This window comes from Pieris rapae, chromosome 1 (assembly GCF_905147795.1).
Source record: "Pieris rapae chromosome 1, ilPieRapa1.1, whole genome shotgun sequence".
Classification (NCBI taxonomy): domain Eukaryota; kingdom Metazoa; phylum Arthropoda; class Insecta; order Lepidoptera; family Pieridae; genus Pieris; species Pieris rapae.
The window spans coordinates 8204833-8228918 of NC_059509.1; the positions used below are offsets into that span (position 1 = coordinate 8204833).

A 24086-nucleotide genomic window follows, 5' to 3' on the forward strand; every position below is an offset into this window, starting at 1 on the left:
TGAAAAATTAGTGAACTGTTCGTTGATTATAAGGTTACGGGCTTTTGCCCGTAACCTTACACTATGATAATAGAAATTCTCCCTACTGCTATATATTAAATCGTGAGAAGAAAGTTATATGTAAGTATAAAAGACTTCAAACTTTTATTATCAATGTATCAGATTCAGAGTCGAGACTAATCTTTTCTAAAAAACGTGTTTGAACCGTTTAAATGAGCTACAACTATGTTTACAAAGTCGCGGCGCGCTCTTTTGGATGCATAAACACTTACGCTACCTGAAAATGCATTCGCATTGGGTTACATAGGTTAGCGAGAATTTAAATATCGATTGGTTAGAAAATATTACAATAATAAACCAGCCATATTTTCATCAATTATATGATTAGGATCGATTAATAAAACGACTAAAATGAATCTAACTTTATACAAACGTAATAATTTATTTGATCAAAATTATATTTACACATAGATAGGCATTAAAGGCGAGCCGGTACCTCTAAAGCTAATTTATACAAGGGTATCAGTGGCGCAAGGATACTGCGCAAAATTCATTTTCAATTACTACAATTTACACGTAACGTTGAGGACATTAAGTATAAAATATATAATAAAAATATAATCAATTCATTAATCTTTTACCATTTGTGATTTCGTAGATTTTATTATAGTAGTTAGGTAGGTAGGTGGACTCATTTTCCGCAATCAGACTCAACCTTTGAGTTAACCGTGTTTACTGGCATAGATCTAATTTATAAATATTTAAATCTTGAATGAAATTTACTGTTTATATTAAAATAAGTTGCTCAGTATCACTGGCACAACTAAACCACTCATTTAAATACATACAGCAACATATTTCCTATTTTCTTAAATAGATCAATGATTCTGGTGTATTTAGATATAAAAATATTTGCAAGTTTACGAGCATAGGAGACACATTGATTTTATTTATACATAGTTTATTGTATATATTATTCACATATAAACGAATCCGACCAAATTAAAAGTAATACCTTGTACTAAATTAATTGTGAATTTATACTAGCGTATAGTAGAAGCGCATCGAAGCGTCCATCCAAAACTGAACATAACAAATTTAACCTGAACTGCGAAGCATAACGCATACTTTCGTCGCACCCGCTAACGAACCTACTTTTCTTCGCTTTAGTTGTAAACAATTTGACGCTTCGACTCTGCGCTAGTACAAATTGACTCTACGTGTTCAATTGCTATGTTGATTGTTAAGAAAAGATTTTAAACTTGTTTATACGACAAAACTTAAACGAAAAATATTTTAAAGAATAATAATTTATAAGAAAATATATTTAATCAAATTTAAACATTGTTAAGCTATAACTGGATTAGTTTTTCTATGACTGAATAATTAAGGTAATTTATTAAAATGTTATTTTAATTTACTTTTTGTTGCTGGTATGATTTATAAGGCCAATTATGTTTTGTGCAGTTACCCCAGCATTAGTTCAAACTATGTTCTTGAGTCTTCTGTAATTTGTGCACCTGTATCTTGAATTTTATATATTTTCATTCATAATATATATAATAAAATGTCTAATTTCAATCATTAAAATACATGTGAAACAAAAAACTAATGGAATTTTTAAAATTTTTTTTCAATGCATTATTTTTTTCCCCAGTCTTAAATAAAAAATACATATCTGGTGAAACAATCAAAATACAACCCGCGATACAAAAAACTACTTAATGCTAACATAGTAGTACAGATATAATTGCTATACATTACATTTGTGTAGAGGCTCTAGCAGACACGGCGACCAGCTCCCAAAATCCTAGTTATCACAGTAATGCTAGTTTTAATGTATTGTACTAAAAACTGTCAGTAATATTACGTGGCACATTTAACTCAGTATCAGAAACATCGGAATTTTTATTAACAATTGTGTTAGGGCCTCGATCAGTGCCTTTTTCTTTGCATTGGCTTGGATTACCATCTGCATAAGATTTGGAACTGTTTGCGTGACTCGACGCTTCACTGCAAGTGGAACTCCTTAAATGCCTTTGATTACTCACAACAGAAACAGCACTTTTCAGTCTTTTGCTCTCACAACTAATTCTGTCCTCTGCTTTCCTTGCGTTACGCTTACGACTATTCTGTGTTCCACTAGTACTGGGTTGATCTGTAGAAGTTTGAGATTTTCCTGAACTCGTACTCGCCGCTGTACCGGCACTTTTGGATGATTTGACGCCTTTACCAGAGTACGATTTACGATTACTTTGTTTAGTTTCTACAGTTTTCGTTTTTGACTTTTTTTCTTTTTTTGGTCTCTTTATCTTTTTTTTTGTTCTATCACTTTTACTTGATTTTCGTTTGGTCTTCTTTTTTCTAATTTTTTGCGGACGCGGTTTATAAGAGTCACTACTCGAATCACTATAATATGAAACAATATCAGTCGAAGATGAGGAACTACTTGAAATTAAATCTGATTCAGACGACGTAGAAGTTGCACTAACGGGAGACCTACTGTCGGAACTGTGAGACGGATAAGTTCCATATTGGGATAAGGGCGGGGTGTAAGTGCTATCGTCAGAGTCGGAAGGCGCGCGGGCTCGTTGGGCGGAGGGACAGAGGGAGGGTGCAGTTGTGGAGGGCGGATGGTGTTGTTTCAAAGTGAGTTTGACCAAGGGCACTGGTCGGATTTCTTGAGTTTGACTCGCCTGCGGAGGCACGATGGGCCGCGGCGGTTGAGCGTCTTCTTCGATGACGACATCGCTGTCGGACTCCAGCAGATCTACTACTTCCGGAGTGCGCGCATGTGGGGGCTTAATATATCCCACAACCATTACTTCAGAGTTATCATCAGAATCAGAATGTGATATAGTCTCTATTGGAATTACATCATTTGTTGATGGATTTGAAATATTGGGTTGAGGGTAGACTGGTGCGGGCCCTCGAGACGGCCCAGGTGGTGCATCGAGTGGGAAATGACGTAAATAATCATCCATATTTACCTCGGAATCGAGGCTGGAGTCATTATCAGAACTCGAAATCACCTCGTTGACTATCGTCGATACTCGGGAATCAGTTGTGTATTGAACATTCCTGTCGTATCCTGCCATATCATAAGGTGTTGATGCAAAACAATATAATTCGTGTAAAAAATGCTCTGTCCTGTCCCCAAAATACCTTTGCATTGCTTCTCGGAATTCTGTGGAATTAATATGATATCGGGGAAGCAAATCCATTATTTGAGTCATCACATAGGATATATGTCCAACATTTTCATTTAGTAAGTAATGGAGTTCTCTACTTAACCAAGGCACTAAACGGTGCATTTGTGAGTCATTACACCTGAAAAAGATACGATGTTTAATTGTATGTTATGATTAAAAACACAAGCAATATAGTATTCATTATTTTGCAACACCAAAGAAAATATACTGTATACCTATAGAAGTCTGGTGCACAGTCTCGGTATCTGCCCGTGAAGTCTGGGAGGGGTCGAGCCCAGAGGTTGTGACGATAGACAGTTCGACGAAAAAAGGAAGGTGGACGACGTCTGTGAGCGGGTGGTGGTCGACGAGCAGCTGTCCGGTAATTCGACAAAATCTGTTCTATCGCCCATGAATCTCGATACGGCAATGTTAGCGTTGTCCTGTTATATAGAAATACATGCTATATAATCATTTCTAAAATTTGAATAAAATCATTAGAAATTTCAACTGAGTTTTAATGAATGAAACTGAGTTTTTTTGTTTGGCTTTGTATTTTGTATTATTTTATACAAGTTGAAATTATTTCTTCTAAGTTGACGTTTATTTTTTCCTGCAAATTATTATCTAATTCTCCTGATTGTTTTAGATATATTATGTTATTTCTAGACTTGAGTACGACTGTCTTTTTAAATGTTTAATTCATCTTTAGGACATCCCCACACAGCAGACCATATCTCAGCATTCTGTGGTCTTATGAGAAGTTAACATTACCTAATTTTTCCATATTGGTTATAGATTTTGGAGTATTGCTCAGTATGAAATCTATTTTGCTTTTAGTTATTTGGTCATAAGATATACATTTGCGTCATTGCTTCTTGAATATTGTATTCATCACTGACAGCTTATACTCATTGGAATATTGTATAAGACGTTCACCCCTAAGATTGTTTGTACCGTAACCATATTTTCCTTTTTTTTCGTACGGACGTGTCAGCCCTATTTTGGCTTTGTAGTCTCCCATTACCAATACATTTTTGTCAGTTGACTTATGAGCTCTCTTAAGATGTTTGTAGAACTTATGGATTTCTTCAAAAAAATATTGTAGACAACTAACAACACTAACAAACCTTTACTGCCTTTACTTTATGTTAAGATATTTAACAATAAACCAGCATCTCTGAGACCAAATTGCTAAACTAAGCTTTAACATTTGATTATTATTTTATGGGTGCAACCTTTTCTCAAAATGTTTATAATTTTTTTTCAATTGGAATATCCTTTTTTTGTTCTTGTTTTTTGAACATAAGATCATCAAGGTATCACTTATTCCATGTCATTAAATTCGAACATGTAGGCATCCCTACTCATTGGCAAAGTAAAGTAAATTATTAAACTACTGGACTTTTGTTGTGATTTAGTCAAAAATATACACAATATTTTTCAAATGATTACTTACTATGTTTATGGAGTTTATTTTCTTACGTTTATTTTCTTACTTAGAGTCTACTTTCTTACTAATTCATCTAGGAGGGTTTACCTGTATCTAAATCTCTGTGTGGCATTTGTTAAATTGTCAAGTTCAATTCTCTCAATATCCTCAACTTGATTTCTTTGTTCAACCATGTACTCTTCATACTGATGATTAGAACGTACATTATGAATGATTGATTTAAAAATTTGTTTACATAGTGGACATTCTGCCTTGACCTGTAAATAAGGGATGGATTTTTTTTAATTTCTTGAAACAAACAGTTCAAATTTGTAGTTTTTAGATATTGTTTTTAAATTAAAACTACTATTTCAAATTAAGTATCTACAAAAAAATAATCAATGGAAAGATATTATAAATATGTTGCATATCTCTAATTAATATTAATTAGAAATATGCAACATATTTATAACACTTTACATTTACTTTGTATGTTCTTTGTTATGTTAATTTTTAAATGGGTTGACATAAGTACTTTCCTAGTGGGACTGAACTGGAAGGAAATAACTAACTCTTACTGGAATTACTTATGAATTCTATCCTTTCTTTCTAATATTTTATTTCATTAATGCATTATTTATTCTCCAACTGAAAACCTCTCATAATAATGTCAACTCCATTATGATATAAAACATGGTTTAAATGAAAAGTGTTTTAGTTTTAACTTATAATCATGCCAACCTTGCCTGTAATTATTATCAGAGAAAAAAATATACTATGTGCAATTCACACATGGTAGAAGTGAAACCTTCAAAAACAACATTTTTATTATTAATAATATGTAAATAGACTTTTTTCATTACCTTTATGTAGGATTAAACTTTAGTTTATAAAATATATTTTAATTTTAAATTTTAAGTTATAAGTTTACTATCAATCTTTAATTTAGTAAAAACTAAATTGAATAAATCCTATCCTAAATAAATACCACCAAGAAACTGACTTAAATCAGTTCAAATAATGCACTACCAGATGGCAGTGATGGACGTATAAAATGTGGTATCATTGTTATTTTTAAATTGCTGACTTAAATCTGTTCAAATAATGCACTACCAGATGGCAGTGATGGACGTATAAAATGCAGTATCAGTGTTATTTTTAAATTGCGGAAACTACACAGTAAGCATTACTTCTGTCAGAAAAATAGAATGCCTCCTATCTAATTTTCTCCCATGTTAAATTGTACGAATTTGTTTCTGTCTCTTTTTACTGGCGGTTTTTCCGTAACATCCAGTCGTTTTTCTGTTGCATCTGGTTTGAAATCACAATGATTCTAAAGAAGTTTCCCTTCAAAAGTTTTTTACAAAAAATATATCTAGAAAGAAAAACCACTTAAGAAAAATAGCCTCTTCAATGTGCGTTTTTAATTATCTACAAATGTTTTATAAAAAAAACTCACCTTACTCCACTTCAAAATACATCTAAAGCAAAACTGGTGCAGACAGGAGTCTGTAAAAGATTTATTTTTACATGTTCCCAGACATATTGCACAGTTTGGAGGAGGTGAACTTCTCCCACTCTCATGTTGGGGACTACTGTCATCACTTTTTACACTGCTGTCTCCTTGAGATGTGTTTGATATTGTCTCCATATTGAAGACCTTAAATTTTACAATAATATTTTACATTCTTAAATCTATATATGTTTATATAACTATGAATTCAATTGTTTTGTTTAACTGATAGGGGTAGATGCATTCAAACACAGTTGTTAAAATAGGTTTTTATGCATCTGTAACCTACTCTTACAACAAGAGCATTGATACATATCAATGAAAATAACAATAAAATTAATTTATCATGTCTTTATTGAAATTACACTAAACAATGTGTGTTTAAAATACCAGCACAAATAAAGTTTATCCAGCACAAATAGAAACAACATAAAAAAAAACTGTATTACCCCATAAACCGATGAACCAGTCCTATAGTCGCTTATGTGCTGTGACTTTCAAAAGAGGTAGGTACTTAAAACAACATCACCAGCATTAAAGTGCCTAAGTAACTGTGACACTTTAAAAATCCCCTATCATGAGTATTCTCGAATCACGATCACAGAATATTCTTAATGAATATTACATCCTCCTGCTATTAATTAGATAATTACTCCGTTGTGTACATATTGAAGATCGGTAGAACGATACATCAAAGTTTTATAGAATGTCAATTAAACAAAACCAATTAAAACGAAAATATTTCTTGGATATCCCTTGGTAACATATTTAATTTTCAATTTTCACACATTGATTCTATTTCACAGATCAAGTAGTATACTACAGACCAAGACCAAGTAGGGTGACATAGATAGAAATATATTAGCTGTAGTGTAAAAATACAGTAGGTAGGAATTTACAGTAAACAGTAAAACTATAGTTTTTTTTTTCAATGAAAAATCTATCCATTTCTTTATTGTTGAATTTTTAAGCATAACAGAAGCATTTATCATCGAATTTGTACAGGGAGCTTGAAGCTACAAATGCAGTTTAAATTGTTTTCTACATTCACTCCAATTTTACAATGACTAATAAGTAATAATAAAATGACAATATAATACGATAATTGTATACAGACAAAAAAGTCATGATGGTCTTATCAGTAATTGAGTAACATAATATGCTACATTTGAATTTCGTTGTATTATTAAATTCACATTTATTTATGTTTTTGCGCTTCATTGAACTGATTGACATATCCATTAATGAAGCTTTGAGAAAATCACCTTTAGAGGCCCACGAAGAAAAAAATAGTACTTAATTTTGAGTATAATATCGCCACTTCAATCATTATAAATAGCCAACAATGTTAACGCACTGGAACGTCGTTCTCCACTACGACCTGGAGCTCCCTACTGGCTATGCCCAATTTAAAGAAAAAACTGCATATACCATAGTCCGTCTACGATATTCTGTAAGAACAGAGTAAAAAACACACACTTTTACGTGTCGTGTCACTTAAAGAACTACTTTCAGTCAACTGTCATCCTCATCTAATTTAATGACAAAATTTTAATTTTGAAAAGCGGAAGTAATTTTCAGTGTTTTTTCTTCTAAGTAGCTTTAGTACTAGAAAGAATCTTAGAAGATAAATATGGGATTGATAAAAAAGGTATGAAGATAGAATTAAAATGAATTTTTTGATTTGGTATTATGTAACCTAAATTCAGATAAAAGCAATAATTATCGTATTTTAGACAACAGGACTAATGGGTCTAGCTGTAAATCCAAATCCTCATCACACTTTGGGAGCATTGTATGGTAAAATATTAAGAACTTTGCAAAAAATGCCCGAACAATCAGTCTACAGGAAATATACAGAACAAATTGTCAAAGAAAGAGCAGCAGTCCTACAACAGGTAGCAAAGTTTTAGTTAAAGCTTAAGCTGCATATGCCGAAATATTGCCAAATCTTACTGATTTATCACTTTAATGTTGCAGACAAAAGACAGTTATGAAATCGAAAATAAAATTAATTGTGGTCAAGCCGAAGAATTAATTATACAAGCAGAAAATGAGTTGAATTTAGCTCGAAAAATGTTAAATTGGAAGCCATGGGAACCTCTTGTTGCAAAACCTCCTAAAGGTCAATGGGATTGGCCACCATCAAAAGCCTAATTTTCACTAAAAAACATAACTAGTTTTCATTTAGAATCTATTTATCAACAAATAGTTTGAGTGTTTAAAATAGTTCAACAACTAATCTCTGGTCAAGGCTTAGTTGTGTTATGTTATTTTATGTTTCCCAATTAACATTCTATGTACTAGATTGAAATAAATTGTTAGAATAAAATCATCTTGTAGAAATATATTCGTATTTTTTTCAATTCAAATCATTGGCTTTAGGGATATCAGGACCTTAAATTATCTTTAAATATAGTATGTATTAAAATTCTGCACCATGTTATAAGAAACACTTTAATGATGTTGAATGTATTGTATAAGTAAAGTCATAAGCTCCTTATTTTTTAAATTATTGTACAAGATTTTGACATTTATGCACAATATAGTCAGTATTTGTATTATATATAATAAATTATGTAAGATTTATAAGTTTTGATAACATATTTTTGTTTTAATATGTAGTTGATACAAGCTGCAAAATTATTTCTTGTCATTGTTGTTCAATTTATATACATCATTTCTCAAAGAGAGTTGTCAGAGGAAGTAATCAGCAGGATACTTAAAGAGGCTACTAATGTAGGACAGTAGATGTAAACAAGAAAAAGAAAGATTTGTTTTAATTTAAAAGAGAAAAAAATATAACACAGCATATAAAATGGTCATTGCAACATATTAGCAAGATGAGTGTGACATTTACTTTTTCAGTAAGTATTACTAACATTTTGTTTACAAAAAATAAAATATATTTTTACATAAATTGTCATATCAAAACCTTAGTTTCATAAAGTTTATACTGATACTTATTGCTTATTTATTTTAACAAACAAACCATGTTACACATAAGTAGGTATTGAGGTGTTTAAACATTGTGATCTTTTTCACTAGTCTTTGGTGATACAAAAGTTGAAATCATGTTATATACTATTAAACATTTAAGTGAAACACAGCTTCAACTTGGCACACATCAATCCATTTTAATTACAAATTATATAGTTTTAATACTTATTACTATAGTCAACAGATACAAACAAACTTATAAAAAGCATTTCATTCTCACCATTTATGCCAATTATATATATTTTTAATTGAAAACATGGTAACCTGAATCTGTTACTTATGATCAGCAGCTATCATAAAGATTAGGTGACTGTAATAGAGTACATGATAAATGTTCATAAGAAAATTCTTAGTTATAAACAATGTTAGAGTAATATTTTATATTTTTTTTACCAATGTTATGAAATATAAGTAAATTATTAAGCTAAATATTACAATATTACAGACATCCAATCTGAAGTAATTTTATGTTGTCCTAATTAATATATTACAAAATTAAATAACTAAACTTATTTAAAAAATAAATAACACGATAATATCTCTTGTTCTAGGATTATTAATTTAGTTATGTGGAAGTCACACCTTTTCTTGCCACTAGGAGGTTTAATACTGGATGTTTTTTTATATAACTAACAGCTTTTTTATGAGTAACCATTGTAAAGTCATACCCATTACATTGTAGAATTTTATCATGCATACGTAAACCAGCTTTCGCAGCTGGGCTTCCTTCATGAACTTCAGTTACATAGATGCCCTAAAAATAGATTATGATAAATCCTAATTCATGTTTAAAAGTATTGTTCTAATTAGCTAAACAGAACTCACATTATCCGTATACCCCTGAGGACTCTTACGATAGTCTTGATCTATACCACCACCAATTTTAAATCCACATTTCATAACTTCACGGCCTTCAGCATCAACACCGGCCTCTTTTTGTAACGTTATTGGAATCTGTTAAATAATAGTAGTAGTAAGTATAAAAAATATTACAATTACCAGTTAACCAGGGAAAAACAAGGGAGTGGTCTTGCAAACTCACACTAAGACATTCCATTGCCGTTCCGGCTTGGTGTTGAAATGCCATCTTAGCCATGATTGATTAATTTATTTATACCTCCGTGAAAGTAATATCGCTAAAAGTTTAATTTACAGTTTGTTTTCAAATATTGTAAAAAATCACAAATGACTCAAATGAGGTCTCAAATTCGACACAACTACTTTCAAAGACTATTAATACATCGCACTCCACAGAAAAACTACAATATAAATCACAGACACACAGTATATAAAATATAATGTATGTGTGGCGAGACGAGAATTTAGTCGTAACGCAATGGAGCATAATATGTCACAGTTAGCTTAACTGTGACATAGACATTAGAATATATGATTTTTAACTATACCACGACTTTTAATTCAATTCCGAATTTGACATTAGCTACACCTAGAAATGTGTAGTGATGTACACAACAATTGACAAACAATCGCTATGTATGTTTATGTCATTCAATCATAATCTTGGTGTACATATCAACGACTAAATTATTGATTTTTATTGAAATAAATACATAATTATTCATAATAATTATTTATTAATTAGAAACATCTGCTTTTTTTTATAAAAAGTTAATATTTCTGTTTTTCATCCTAAGCCAAGTACATCACAAAAAGACGTGGATATTTTCTTGTCCCGAAGAAAAAAACGTTCACGAAAAGCTTTCACTGTTACTGAAAAAGTAATGAACTTAATAAAATTAATCGTCATAACTAAATTATCCGTTCAGAAATATTTAAATTCCTGATATACTTAGTTTCTATTAAAGTAGTAGTTGTTTAAATATACTACTATAAACCAGAGTAATCGATCCGGAATTATTCCATTTCCGTATCGAATAATTTCGCAACGTCACTATTTATTACTTTTCATAACGTTGCAACACTGAAATTGTCAAATCAGGAATCGAATTTAAAGTTTTAGTATAGTATCAACAACATAACAATCTACTATAATTGTTTTTAATATTTATTTAGATAGCAAGAAAACGTGGTTTCTAAAAGTAGGTAACTGCCAAAAAATAAAAGCGATGTTTATTACGACTTTAAGATCCAATAACTCCGTTTTATAGTAACAGAAAAGACATTCATCGCTTGCTCCGATTCGATTATTGAATTTTAATTTGTTTCTTGTGTTCGGTTACAGCAACTTTTTAGAAATATATTACGATTGTATCTGTCCATAATTGAAAACAAAGTTTTAAGTACGAACACAAACACACGAGAAAATGAAGGCTTGGCGAGAAATAACAGAGAAGAAAACCACAAGTACCTGTATCTCAAAACAATTACTTTGTCATCATTAATCAAAACATAAAATTGTTTTTTAGTTGTGAATGGATTCTAAATTGTTACCCAAAGCTTTAATTATTATTATTTTATTTGTTACAAAAGCAAATCAATATTTTTAGTTTCGGGGATGCCATGCATAGTCTTTGAGCTTTGGAAAATGAGTCTTCAAAAAGAACACTAATATAATATAAATCTTAATCTATAGACAGACATAATGTCCAGTGAAGACTTTAGTAGTCACTAAAAAATAAATAGGAAAATGTTAAAGAATGTTTTAAAAATTTATTTATTTGTAGAGATTTTCCTTATTCTTAGGTTATTCTTGGTTTAACATTTTATTCCATGTTTATGTTTAATAATACACTGTAAGTATAAAGAAATTATATTATGTAGGTACCTATAAATGTCTTTGTCTAAATTCTGTTGTATATTCGACCAACCCATGCCTACTCTGTATCGGTCTAGTTTATGGTTATGGCGTGGCGTTGTTTTCCACATTGTATGGAAATTGTAAGTAAGTATCAAAGTATGAATGCAATGAAGCGTGAGTTTTCGCAACCCGGACATGACACCGGGGCAGTAGCCGCGGCTTCGACCGCTGGTCGTCTCGCTGGGCCTCCCCCGGGCTTTTGGGGGTCTCACCCGGCGGAGACTGACCGCGAGCCGCGTAGCTAGCTGCCCGATACCACCTACCAAGACACCAGGGTCAAGTTGAGATTACTCCTTGACCCCCACACCACCGGATTGACACCCCGGATTTGACCCAATCGGCTGCGCGCAGCGAGTCGAGCCAATGCCTCCTCGCGCGAAGCAGCCCCCACCAAGGGCTATATAGCCCACCCCCGTACCGCCCTGTATCAGCAGGGTGCGAAACGAAGCACCACCCGAAGGGGGCACATACCCCGTACGGGTTTAAACATCCCCCTCGCGAGGGAGGATGTAACAATTACCACTTCTCTACTCTGTATCTTTAATTCAATACTCCTTGAAGTTTGAACTTTTAACCCAACACCAATAGCCTTATTTCCATACTAGCCCCGCACGTTGATATTGCGATGGAACCTTGTCACAATAACAGCTGCGTGACGTCATCTATCGCAGAAAAGTACAGACAGCAAAAAAATAATGTACTAATTTATTTGCGTGTGGGGTGTTGCCACCTCTGGTGAAAAGAGTTTATAATATAGGGTTATGTTATAGGTATTTATATTATATTGCTTACATTTAGTAAGATAGTAATAAGATATTCAATTATAAATATTTCCTTAATTAAATTCCTAAATGAAATAATAAATCAGGATAACGAGAATAAAAAGCAATAAAAACAAGTGGTAGATGTACTCAATACCGACAGTTCGACTACGTCAGTAAGATGGCCACCGCCCGCCAGTCGCAATATTAACGCGCGGGACTTGAAACATGTTATTTCTTACATACATAAGTTGTAAAAGTTTTTGTCACTAACCTTTGAAAAGTTTACCTTAGGCATTAGTGCATTTATTAAATAGTAGCAGACTCGGCCAAGCGTTGCTGTGGCTAAGGTTTTTGTTATATTACATAGTAGTAAATTAATCAAGGGAAACCGTAGGAGAACTTATGTGAAACGTTGGTACCACGACACGGACCTAAACTAAACTACCTTTAACTCAGCGCCATCTGTTAGAATTGTATCAAATAATAAACAAATGTTAATGTTATCGTAATTTTAGTAAGGATGCCTATTTTTTTTGAAAATGAAATATAGCCTATGTCACTCAGGAATGATGTACCTTTCCAACAGTGAAAGAATTTTTCAAATCTGCCAAGTAGTTTCGGAGCCTATTCGATTCATACAAACAAACAAACAAACAAAAAATCAAACCTTTCCTCTTTATAATATTAGTATAGATTTAAAAATAGTAATATCCACATGATGTTTTATTAAAATAAAACATCATTAATTTTATTTCTCTTATGTTAAAACATCAGAGAAATAAAATTAAAAATAAGACCCATAGTTTCCATCTTTTGCTATCCATAATCCACGTATTATATGATAGTTTGTATTTTCAGTCCAGACTCCAGAATGGTTTCTAGCTATTCTTTACTATATAAGCAAATTTAATTGCATTTGATCTAGTATACTCTTCGAAATTCATAAAATCTAGTTCTTAAAATCTAAAAATAAGAACACCGTCAACCGTCAACGTCAAAATAATATATCAATTATCAACTATTTCGATTTTAGAGATTCGAGTAATGAGTATTTTTATTTTATAATTGCTATGTTTAATTGGGTTAATTCTAAAGATCTATGCGACTAGATTTACCTTTTCATTTTATGCATTGCAAAATAAATCAGTAAATACCTAGCAGATGTCGGGGGGTGAATACAGATACGTCTGGCGCATTGCGTTTCGGAATTTTTTAAATTCTTTTCGACCTCGACAAATACGTGGTAATGAAATAGGTAAATACATAATACCTTATAGTTAATAAATATAAGAAACATTCACTATGTATTAACTTAATAAATTTACTTACTAAATTTTATAGGAAAAGATTATATTGGAAATGTATATTATGAAATACCAGCTGATCCAAGTAGAGGCAAAAGAAAACCAGCACGTTGGTATGACCCACCTAAAGGCCTAGATTTTCAAGATCCATTGCCTGCTGAGTGGGAGTCTTGGCTTCGAATGAGAAGGTAATGTTGTTTCTTATGATGTATTTATTGTTTTACTGGCATATGACACTATGTGTTAATCATTCACAGACAGTCATTAATATTTAGTGAACTGTCATTGTTTCAAATTTAATGGGATATAGATCCAATAAACTGTACAAATAGAAAACTTGAGGATATTGTAGTCCCAGGGATGGAGTGATAAATAATGTTAAAACATTTATTTAAATTGTAGATCGGAGCCACCTACAAATGAGGAAATAGCAAATAACTTAGCTGTAGCTGAAATGAAGAAATTAAATGCTGATAAGATAGAAGCTAAAAGACTTGAAGATGGTGGTTCTCTCCCAACAGCTGTAGAAAGAGGTCCTCAATCTTTTCCTAAATACAAGGATTTCCATGTAGGAGACATAGAAGATCATCATAGAAATAAATATTAGTTGTTAGTGGTAATAAATATGTGTGATAATTAATTACATACAAAATAAAGTTTATTTATTTTGACATTATTCCTTTAATTGTATACTTATAATTTGTTCCTTGAATATGCACCAAATTCTTGTTTAATTAAGTTAAAAATAATTTGACTTATTAATATTTTGGCCTCTTGGCAAGGAAAATTAAACATGTATTTCAGGTATAACATGCTGTGATAGTGGATAGTTGATATTATGTATATTATTATCTGAAGAAACTGATTAATAAATTATGATTTAAAGAAAGATGAAATAAAAAAAAAAATAGGTGGATTGCTTTATTTTATATATTCCTAAAGAAGATTTAACTATAAGAATTTTGCCTTATAAATTAATTTATTTTGGGATAATTTTCAGAATATCTGCTTACAAGTTTATGATTACAAAAAAATGTGCAGTTATTTATGTGAATGGATACAAAACAACATAAAATTACGTTAATTATTAAGCTTTTTATGAATATAGATATATCCATTTATTATGAATAGTTTTTAAATTTAAAATAAGAGAAACGTCCATATTATCTTATTAATCTCAAATACAAATGCGTACCTACGTCTATGTATAAGGTAGTATAAAGTAATCGCCATAATAATTTATTTAGTTAAATATTAATCTTACAATTCCCGATAAGAGAATACATTAAAGATAAAAGTATGTATTCAGTGATCATTATAAATACGCCTAGTTATAAAACGAAGCATTAGTTATATTTAAAGATTTAAGTTGAATCGTGTTATGAGTGATTTCTAAAAATCTGTTTTCTTAACATAACTTTGAGGTGCTTTATCTATTAATAAAAAACCCTACTATTATACTATTTTATACCAAGGTACTTTTAGAAATACTGTACAGGTTTTTTAGTGTTGAAATTATATTTGACTTAGTTCATTAAAATTTCCAAATATAGCTGTAAATATATTCTATTCAAAACAAAATTATATATCTACCTATGCTACAAATATTTTTTTACAAATTATAATTAATATGTCCTTTAGCTGTTCTAGATTTGCGCTTGTCCGTTATCCAGTTACTTATAGAAAAGAGACGCCCGAACCCAATAATTAATCCACGGTCTCAGATTGTTTTCAATCTGTCGATCGATGTCCAAACCCATAATATATAACCAAACCCTACGAAAACATTCCATTTTTGGCGACGGATAGAATCTATTCGCTCTTTGTTGTTCCATTTTACCGAGTTTATATATAATTTTATATATTTCATAATTAATATAAAGCAAATCAAGTAAATAAAACCGTACAAATAATATTAAAATATAAATGTCTATGTTTAAAACATATCTAATAGATTTTTAATTGTTTTAAAAACTGGTTAGTTAAAGTTAAAAGTTAAAACCTTAAGATAATATTGGCACAGTTGAACTGCCATTTTCATACAAAGGTCTATTCACATAGGTACACCAGTCCGACCTGCCATGGATATATTGTATCAACAGATGGCTATTATAACCCATCGATTGGTTATTGGCACACTTTTATAAATAATTGGATTAAGATGTCTATCACAGTGGTCAAAAATGGATTCTGATAGGTTATTGGGTTTAGGCGTTAAACAATATTAGGTGGGGAAATATTTTGATCTGATAACGGTTCATTGGCATCGGTTTCTTCCTAAATATATATTAATTAACAACATTCATAAATCAACCTTTTTAGGTTTTTTTTCAGCCATCTTTTACTAAATAAAAATAAACTATCACATGTTAAATTTTAAATAGATTTTGTTTTTTTATAAAACATTTTAAAGTAGAAAATTAATTAGTAGGTACCTAACGGAAATTAAAACGATTGTATTTTTTTACCTAAATACATCTATATTTACATCTATATTTTGTATTTGTACATATTAATACCAAAATAATTCAACTTGTTTCAGAAACTGTTTATCTCTTAATATTATATCATCTTTCAATATTAGCCATATTGGGAGATGATGTAAGAACACTTCGATTTGTCAGTTTTTTCCACTGTTCAATATTATTATTCCATATAGAACGAGACCAGATAAGAGTAGGTACTAATCATTTCAATAAGTAATTCAGTATACCGCATACTTTGATAGAGAACGCACACACAAAATAAGGACGGTGTCGGCTTATTTATTATCCAGATCAATCAGGTCAGATCTCAATATTACATTATTTTAAAGAAAATTTATCGGTATTTTAGTAAATATTAAATTTTAAGAGTTGTTGGCTAGCAAGTAACAAAAGTATCAAGTTAAAAGAGATACATTAAATTTGTTTATTAGGCGGTTAATTGTTAAGTACCTATACTGGGTAAATCAAGTTTGCGTGACATTGACACCGGTTAGAATTTAAGATAACTAATCTGAGAGAAGTTATTTAATTAACAATAAAACAAAATGCTATCTTCAAGGAGAGCAATATCTAAAGTATGTGAACTGCTATATGGCATTGATAAGAATCTTAAAGGATTAATTGGGTAAGTAAATAACATCAGTTTATTAGTAACAACAGTTTTTCGAATTTTGAAAGAAATTATCACAAAATGTTTACATAGATTTTTGTTAAGACTTAGCGCTACAATAAATATTAGAATTTGAAAGTAATATTTAATAAAATATTAAGTGACACCAATCAATTGCAGTTACAAATTACGGTCAATATATTATAACAAAAGGTTATTAAAGGTATTATATTATAATATGCAATAATATATACTATACTGATTAATACATTAATAAAACTTTTTATATTTAATGATAATAATATGTAAACTCTACTATCTATCGTCACCAATACCTCCAAAGAAAGTAATCGAGAGGAAACTTATATTCACAACATGTATTGACCGGTTAAATTGCCTAACCCAACGATGGAATAGTTTGACATTTACCTAACTTATTTTAAAATGTGCTGAGAAGACGTTGACTATGTAAATATAAATTAAAAATTTCTCTTAATTGATAAATGGCGCGAAAGTTGGGATGGATTTATTTAGATCAGTAGGGTTCTATACTTAGTCCAGCCATAAGTTCTGTTGAAATGAAAAACAAATGAAAATGTATTTTCTTTAAAATGAGGTGATGTAAAATAAATGTTTATTAAAATTTAAAACTATATATTTATTGTCTCATCAAAAAATAACAAAAAAAACTATTGAAATCGAAATGGCTACCTTTGCGGTCCACGGTAAATTTTTAAAAGTGTATTGCTCAGAGGTTTAACAACATGATCCAAGACTGTATCTGGATACTTCACTTAGGCTTTCACTACCTTTTCACAAAAATGTAGTTTTGTGACCTCCTGATAAGACACAGCCCACCAAACAAACCATCACTGACGCAGAATAGTTACCACGTTGTACCTTTTAGACCACATGAACAGCTATTCTAGAACTGGGAGCGTACACTTTATCATTTTGCTTATTGTAGTGTTATTGCATTGTGAAATAATTTTCAATTGTAAAGAGGATATTTCTGTGTTTTTCAACTCGCGACAGAAGGCGTTTTGATCGATCCACTCTGATCTAAACGATCGATAAACTCTGATTGTAAAGATTGATTTAGGACATGTCCTGTATGTCGACTATAAGCACCAAGCTTCAGTTCTTGTTTTACGCGACAGCTGCCAAACTCTTCATTTCTTTTCTTCTTTTCTCGCAATAAGATTTTTTGCTTCTTAATGGGGTTTTAACGAATTCTGGCTTTAACAGTATTAACAGCCATCAGCCTTTGTAGTTCTAACAGCAAGCTGCCGCCCCGATATTGTCCACTCTTTGACAAACGAATTGTTGTATCTGTTTTTACCTTTTGAAGTGTCTGGATTATAACCGACGGCTTATCCTATGCAAAGCGATCATTGCAATCCTATTTAACAACCCATTCCATATTATAATTTGATAATGAACACGAAATAATGTGTAAAATGGCGAAAGAACTTTTTAAAATTATAGTATATTAGTTTCAAATTCAGAATAATTAAAAAATTGAAGAAAACAATGTTTTTATGAAACAGTTTTTATGGCCAGACTATTTATATTCAAAACGCATATCTGATATAATTATGCGTGTTAATATTCAAGCCCATTTCGAAGGTGCGTCAAGTCAGCATATTTGGTTCTAACATCAAAGAAATTTTATAATTTTGCAGTATGGCTACACAAAGGCAACTTTCTTCAAAAGAAATATTTGCTTTGGAAGATAAGTGTGGTTGCCGAAACTATGCGCCGCTTGCTGTAGCATTGTCACGAGGAGAAGGTAAGTTTTATGCAAAAAAAAAAATTGCGAAATTTGAACCTATTTATTTTATTATTTGATTTTTGATATGTGCGTGTGTCTAGATTCAATTGTATCTATAAAAAATAAGGTAAATATAGCAAGTTAAAAATAAGCAGACGATAAAGAGTACGATAATTTGTCGTTCGTCAATACAAAAATAGCTTTGATTTGATAACCCCTGATAACTTGTGTAAAATTAGTGTAACTACGTAATTTCACTGTTGTAATTCCACACGTTACGGTACACTGAGCTGGTTCGATCGATCGATCCTATTGTAATAGTAATTACTACTACTACTGCTACTAGTAGTCCACTACCCTACTACTGTAGAGTGGACTCGGTTCACTTAGACACTATTAGTTCTTGGTTAAGTAGGCCAGTCTAGCTCCTTCCAGAAGTTTCGTGGGCACTTTGCAAGATTCATGGAGTGAACTCCGATGATTTCTACTCGTTAGGAAGCTACAGCTTCATATTCCAAGACTGTCCTGCGTTGAAACAGCCTTCGAACAAGGAACTGTCCAACGCGCCAAAGACTGTTTGAGCCATAATCTATGATACGTAGCCCATTCAGGGTCAATTAATCGTGTTCTTCTTCTATCCCTGTACACGATATTTCCTGTTAATAATGTGCTGGCTAGCGATTCTATCACATGACATGACTATGAGCTGTTGGTACCTACTCTATCCCACAGCTTAGAATGGCTGTGTGTATAGTGGCTTTTCATGTCCGATGGCAGCTAGTGCCGCCACTTGCTGTATTTAGAGATCTAGGAACGATTTGCAGGCCTATTTCATTCGCTACTGTTGGAGTTGTTTCATGCAACTGTTGGCGGCGGACAAGGCGAGCCTTTGGAAGGTTTTTAGTTTCGTGATTGTCGATCAGAGTTCCGTTCTCGGCCGCCAAACAAAAGCTTCATAATTCAACATTCGCCTAATTAAGGCAGTATCATAGTGTAACTATACCAACACAGTATAGGATACGAATTATCACCCTCTTGTGCCTTCCAAATCTAAACGATTATTTTAAACTATAAATTTTGATTGGATGGGATTGGGTTTCACGAAAGAATAATATCTTATTTGCCGTCATGCCCGAGTAACGATTATACATATTTTTTTATTCAATTATTTATTTTTTTGTAAATATTAGCTAAGAGTTCATTCGACCACACTTAAATAACTAATTTTAATAGACATAGTCCGGTAAGTATATACCTAAATGTGTGATGTAAGAGCAACGCATCTTTTGTAATTGTAACTAGTTTAAAATCATTCATTAATCTTTCATTAAAATGTTCGTTACAAAATCTTTCATAGTTTTTATATAAGAAATATCTATAGTATTTGAAATCGAATGTTACATGTACATTCTACAGATCATGGTTTATTGCTTCAAAACTTAAACTGTACTTTATTCATGTTTATAGATATACATATTGATAAAAATTATAAAGATAAAACTTATGTATGTATTATTTACAAGGTCCATTTGTGTGGGACGTTGAAGGGAAGAAATACTTTGACTTCTTAAGTGCGTATTCAGCGGTGAACCAGGGTCACTGTCATCCAAGAATTATACAGGCTTTGAAGAAACAGGCTGATGTACTTACTTTGGTGTCTAGGTAAGACCCTTAATCTTCTTATCTGGTAACTTATTTGAGTTTGTCTTTTCAAACATAGTGAATATGATTTTATTTGTAATAAATTTCACTAACGAAATGGATGCGCTTTTTAACTAACTCAAATAATCAATTAATTGGATTCGTATATTTATGTGTTATTTAATATAATTATTTTTCACTATGGTTATTGACAGTACATTATTAATCACGATCTCATGATTTTCAGAGCATTTTATTCCGACAAGTTGGGAGAGTACGAAAAATTTATGACAGAAATTTTCGGTTTTGATCGTCTGTTACCTATGAACACTGGAGTCGAAGGTGGCGAGAGTGCTTGTAAAATAGCTCGGAAGTGGGGCTATGATGTCAAGAAGATACCTGAGAATCAGGCGAAGGTACCGAATTTTTATGAAAGAATCAAAGATTTTAAAGAGTTCTATGCTAAGACTCCTGTCTCTATACGTAAAATTGCCCTGCATACATTCTAAAGAATATTGTTTTGACTGCAAACTTTCTCTTTAATTGATTTTTATTTTAGCGGTGGCATTAGCTGTATCGACATCGATCCCAAGGTTTTGAACTTTCGTACAAAAACGTCGAGTTACGCACTTAATAACACTATGCTAGTACCAATCATATAATTTTGTTTAATATGTGTTCTAGATAATATTTGCGAAAGGCAATTTCTGGGGGCGCACGCTATCAGCTGTATCATCTTCTACAGATCCTGACTGCTATACTGGATTCGGTCCATACATGCCTGGTCTCATGGTTGTTCCATATAATGATATCCAAGCTTTAGAAGTAAGTAAATTTGAGTTTAATTATTTTGTTATTACGTTGCTATGGGTGACGTGTAGTATTGGCCTTAAATAGCATGTTCAAGTATTATATTGTGTGACATTAACGGAAAAAAATAATGCAGTTTTAAATACCTACTCTTTAAATTATTTCTCCACTTAGTTAATTGCATAACCGTGTCTAAATATCGTGGATTTTTGTTAATAATTACTATAAAAAATATTCCTACAAATTTGAATGGCAAACGTGGTAAACCATATCAACGTTATAATTATTTTATAATTTCTCTTGCGGGAATTTTAAGTGCCTTACATGTTAACAGCCGAAAATACATCCTTGTGTCATTAACCTTCGGTTTGTTGTGTATCGTTATAAACGTATTATTGTATTTTTATTATTTGAGTTATAACATACTGAAATAAAAGAAAATAAACAAAGTTTGCTTTTGTATTATATGTACTGATATTATGAATAGAAAATATTTTTATTTTACTCGTGGTCGACTAAAACGTCACCATATTCTAGAGCTAGAAGACCGGCAGTAGCTCTAGGCAGAAGATGAGTAGATGCTTCCAATGGGAAGTCACTTCACATGACGGCACAACAAAATATTATAAAATTTGGTAGTAATATACGTATAAGTTGCGAGGCCAAATGAAAATTGTTTACATTTTAGAAAGAGTTGCAAGATCCTAACGTAGCAGCTTTTATGGTAGAACCCATACAGGGCGAGGCGGGAGTCATTATTCCGGACAATGGGTACTTAAAGAAGGTGCGAGAATTGTGCACTAAGTACAATGTGCTTTGGATTGCTGATGAAGTACAGACTGGTCTTGGTAAGATTTAAGTATAACTCACATAATTACCATAAATATATATTTTACATTATATCTTCTTGGTTCAGTCTTTAAATATTTGTTAATCAAAGGGATTCATTCCGCTGTTCTCTGTTAGATTTTCATTATTGTATTTGCCCGTGAGGCTTTCAGCCTTTAATATAAACATTTAAACGCAATACTTTATGTTAACTCGAAAATAGACCGATAAATGTAAATTTGGTGAAACCATTTCAACTGACCCTTACGTTTTTTATCAGGGCGCACTGGAAAATTACTTGCCGTTGAACACGAAGGTGTCAAGCCAGACATTTTGATTCTCGGCAAAGCTTTGAGTGGTGGTGTTCTGCCTGTCTCCGCCGTTCTTGCTAATAACAATGTTATGGATGTAAGTTTTTGTTCTTTTATTTTTATTATTGTCTATACTTGTTAAAGGAAAATTTTATGTTTCATTCTTGCAGGTAATAAAACCCGGTACTCACGGTTCGACGTACGGAGGAAACCCGTTGGCTTGTGCAGTGGCCACAGAGGCTATCAAGGTAATATATACATAATTCAGTAAGTAGTGGAATATAAAAACTATACTAAGAACTGTTATGTGTAAAATGGATATAAAAAGGACAATTTCAATAATTTTATAATTGTTCGAAAATATATAAAAGAATGGAATAAAAAAATAAAAATATGATAAGAACATCCAATTTAAATGCTATACCTATCAACACTAATTACCCGGATTATAACTGATAACTTATAATACAGGTATCTTTTTGATTCGACTTTTAAAAATAAATATAACAGGGGGCAAACGGACTGGAAGCTCATATGATGCGGTGATACCGCCCGCCGTAAACACTCACATTGCCAGAAGGTTCGTCCTTTTCCTTCGCTCGTCGTACATTTAGAAAATTAGTAAGAACTATTATCTCGTTTACCAGGTGTTACTTGAAGAAAAGCTGGTAGAGAACGCAGCGCGATTAGAGCCGATCTTAAGGGCTGAGCTTGAGAAGATTCCCAAAGACATGGTCACTGCCATACGCGGCCGTGGACTCATGTTCGCTATTGACGTACACGACAGTGAGTTAATCTTTATAAATATCCAACTACATATGTATAAGCAAATTTCATTTTAAATCATAGTTAAATGTGGCTAAAATGAAACTGTTGTTTTGTGTCCCCATAAAGAGCGTGCATATAATAACGATAATAGTGAATTTTATGTGGATTCAACATTTGATGTTAAATAATTGAACCAACTGCAAATTAATAATTATTTAAAAAAAAAGTAGTAACTAGTAAAATATGAAACTAAAGTAAAATTGAGAGAGAGAGACCATGTGAAGGTGTTAGATTAAAAGGCTGTATATCGTATAAAAGCCGCGCTATTTTCTAGACTGTTTCGCTGAGGTAGGGAAAATTATGAACAGGTGTTGTTTTATGGGTTATCTTCGGAAAATATCGTCATATAAAACCTTTGACTCTATGCGTTAGTGACGTTACTCAGCCTTTCTGCTAGAATGTTTAAATTTTGTATGAAATGCACTATTATCCTCATGTATTTATATTACGTCGTAAACTCTAGGTATCCCAGCCTATGGCGTGTGTCAGCGGCTGAAGGAGGCTGGTTTGTTGGCAAAACCCACACACGGTCAGACCATTCGCCTCGCCCCACCTTTAGTGATCACTGAGCAGCAGTTACGAGATGGCGCTCAACTCATTCAGAAAGCCTTTCAATCCTTTAAATAAATACCTATTTATTTAGAATAATCATGTAACAGTAGGATATAAGGATATCATGTTTAAAACCGTTTTACATATGACATATTTTATATCCAATACTTATAATATTTTTTTATTATTTTATTTATAAATTAATATATTTATAATTTTCTTTAGTGTTTTATTTTTATGCTAGGTATAAAATGTTGGAGATG

At 31.8% G+C, this 24086-nt stretch overlaps 5 protein-coding genes across 8 annotated transcripts; 3 read left to right on the plus strand and 2 right to left on the minus strand.

Annotated features, from left to right (window-relative positions):
• Window positions 1-412: 412 nt before the first annotated feature.
• LOC111003876 (E3 ubiquitin-protein ligase Topors) lies at window positions 413-6963 on the minus strand. Its single transcript, XM_022274619.2, has 5 exons — window positions 6586-6963; window positions 6083-6283; window positions 4732-4901; window positions 3428-3634; window positions 413-3330 (listed from the first exon to the last, which is right to left on the minus strand). Exons 2-5 carry the CDS (start codon window positions 6272-6274, stop codon window positions 1848-1850), a joined length of 2052 nt encoding a protein of 683 aa, XP_022130311.2. The 5' UTR covers window positions 6275-6283; window positions 6586-6963; the 3' UTR covers window positions 413-1847.
• Window positions 6964-7625: 662 nt separating this feature from the next.
• Window positions 7626-8484, plus strand: LOC111003859 (NADH dehydrogenase [ubiquinone] 1 alpha subcomplex subunit 5). Its single transcript, XM_022274596.2, has 3 exons — window positions 7626-7787; window positions 7873-8034; window positions 8117-8484. Exons 1-3 carry the CDS (start codon window positions 7770-7772, stop codon window positions 8291-8293), a joined length of 357 nt encoding a protein of 118 aa, XP_022130288.1. The 5' UTR covers window positions 7626-7769; the 3' UTR covers window positions 8294-8484.
• Window positions 8485-8901: 417 nt separating this feature from the next.
• Window positions 8902-10397, minus strand: LOC111003840 (tax1-binding protein 3 homolog). Its single transcript, XM_022274561.2, has 3 exons — window positions 10179-10397; window positions 9962-10090; window positions 8902-9890 (listed from the first exon to the last, which is right to left on the minus strand). The coding sequence occupies exons 1-3, from the start codon at window positions 10230-10232 to the stop codon at window positions 9702-9704; spliced, it is 372 nt and encodes a 123-aa protein (XP_022130253.1). The 5' UTR covers window positions 10233-10397; the 3' UTR covers window positions 8902-9701.
• Window positions 10398-13679: 3282 nt separating this feature from the next.
• On the plus strand, window positions 13680-14654 carry LOC111003871 (NADH dehydrogenase [ubiquinone] 1 alpha subcomplex assembly factor 2). The gene is made up of 3 exons (XM_022274611.2): window positions 13680-13934; window positions 14021-14171; window positions 14386-14654. The coding sequence occupies exons 1-3, from the start codon at window positions 13841-13843 to the stop codon at window positions 14588-14590; spliced, it is 450 nt and encodes a 149-aa protein (XP_022130303.1). The 5' UTR covers window positions 13680-13840; the 3' UTR covers window positions 14591-14654.
• Window positions 14655-15316: 662 nt separating this feature from the next.
• On the plus strand, window positions 15317-24043 carry LOC111003868 (ornithine aminotransferase, mitochondrial). Of its 4 annotated transcripts, none has more exons than XM_022274606.2 (11): window positions 15317-15407; window positions 16901-17094; window positions 18765-18871; window positions 20377-20515; window positions 20742-20910; window positions 21179-21319; window positions 21993-22152; window positions 22413-22540; window positions 22614-22691; window positions 23091-23229; window positions 23735-24043. In XM_022274606.2, exons 2-11 carry the CDS (start codon window positions 17015-17017, stop codon window positions 23896-23898), a joined length of 1305 nt encoding a protein of 434 aa, XP_022130298.1. In that variant the 5' UTR covers window positions 15317-15407; window positions 16901-17014; the 3' UTR covers window positions 23899-24043. The 4 variants fall into 4 exon arrangements, with proteins under 4 accessions (XP_022130298.1, XP_022130297.1, XP_022130299.1 ...); XM_022274605.2 differs by having other exon boundaries at window positions 15339-15458; XM_022274607.2 differs by lacking the exon at window positions 15317-15407 and adding an exon at window positions 16608-16768.
• Window positions 24044-24086: the final 43 nt, after the last annotated feature.

What these genes read in the sequence shown, in the direction of transcription:
- LOC111003859 (XM_022274596.2), top strand. An exon ending in GAGCAGCAGTCCTACAACAG is followed by an intron (nt 8,035 to 8,116) that starts GTAGCAAAGTTT and finishes TTAATGTTGCAG; the next exon opens with ACAAAAGACAGTTATGAAAT.
- LOC111003840 (XM_022274561.2), bottom strand. Translation starts at nt 10,232, where the DNA reads ATGGCTAAGATGGCATTTCAACACCAAGCCGGAACGGCAATGGAATGT. An exon ending in CGGCAATGGAATGTCTTAGT is followed by an intron (nt 10,091 to 10,178) that starts GTGAGTTTGCAA and finishes ATTATTTAACAG; the next exon opens with ATTCCAATAACGTTACAAAA. An exon ending in CTCAGGGGTATACGGATAAT is followed by an intron (nt 9,891 to 9,961) that starts GTGAGTTCTGTT and finishes ATCTATTTTTAG; the next exon opens with GGCATCTATGTAACTGAAGT.
- LOC111003876 (XM_022274619.2), bottom strand. Translation starts at nt 6,274, where the DNA reads ATGGAGACAATATCAAACACATCTCAAGGAGACAGCAGTGTAAAAAGT. An exon ending in GTATTTTGAAGTGGAGTAAG is followed by an intron (nt 4,902 to 6,082) that starts GTGAGTTTTTTT and finishes CCTTATTTACAG; the next exon opens with GTCAAGGCAGAATGTCCACT. An exon ending in ACACAGAGATTTAGATACAG is followed by an intron (nt 3,635 to 4,731) that starts GTAAACCCTCCT and finishes TCTATATAACAG; the next exon opens with GACAACGCTAACATTGCCGT.
- LOC111003871 (XM_022274611.2), top strand. Translation starts at nt 13,841, where the DNA reads ATGTCGGGGGGTGAATACAGATACGTCTGGCGCATTGCGTTTCGGAAT. An exon ending in AATACGTGGTAATGAAATAG is followed by an intron (nt 13,935 to 14,020) that starts GTAAATACATAA and finishes TAAATTTTATAG; the next exon opens with GAAAAGATTATATTGGAAAT. An exon ending in TCTTGGCTTCGAATGAGAAG is followed by an intron (nt 14,172 to 14,385) that starts GTAATGTTGTTT and finishes TTTAAATTGTAG; the next exon opens with ATCGGAGCCACCTACAAATG.
- LOC111003868 (XM_022274606.2), top strand. Translation starts at nt 17,015, where the DNA reads ATGCTATCTTCAAGGAGAGCAATATCTAAAGTATGTGAACTGCTATAT. An exon ending in AATCTTAAAGGATTAATTGG is followed by an intron (nt 17,095 to 18,764) that starts GTAAGTAAATAA and finishes ATAATTTTGCAG; the next exon opens with TATGGCTACACAAAGGCAAC. An exon ending in TACCTGAGAATCAGGCGAAG is followed by an intron (nt 20,911 to 21,178) that starts GTACCGAATTTT and finishes TATGTGTTCTAG; the next exon opens with ATAATATTTGCGAAAGGCAA.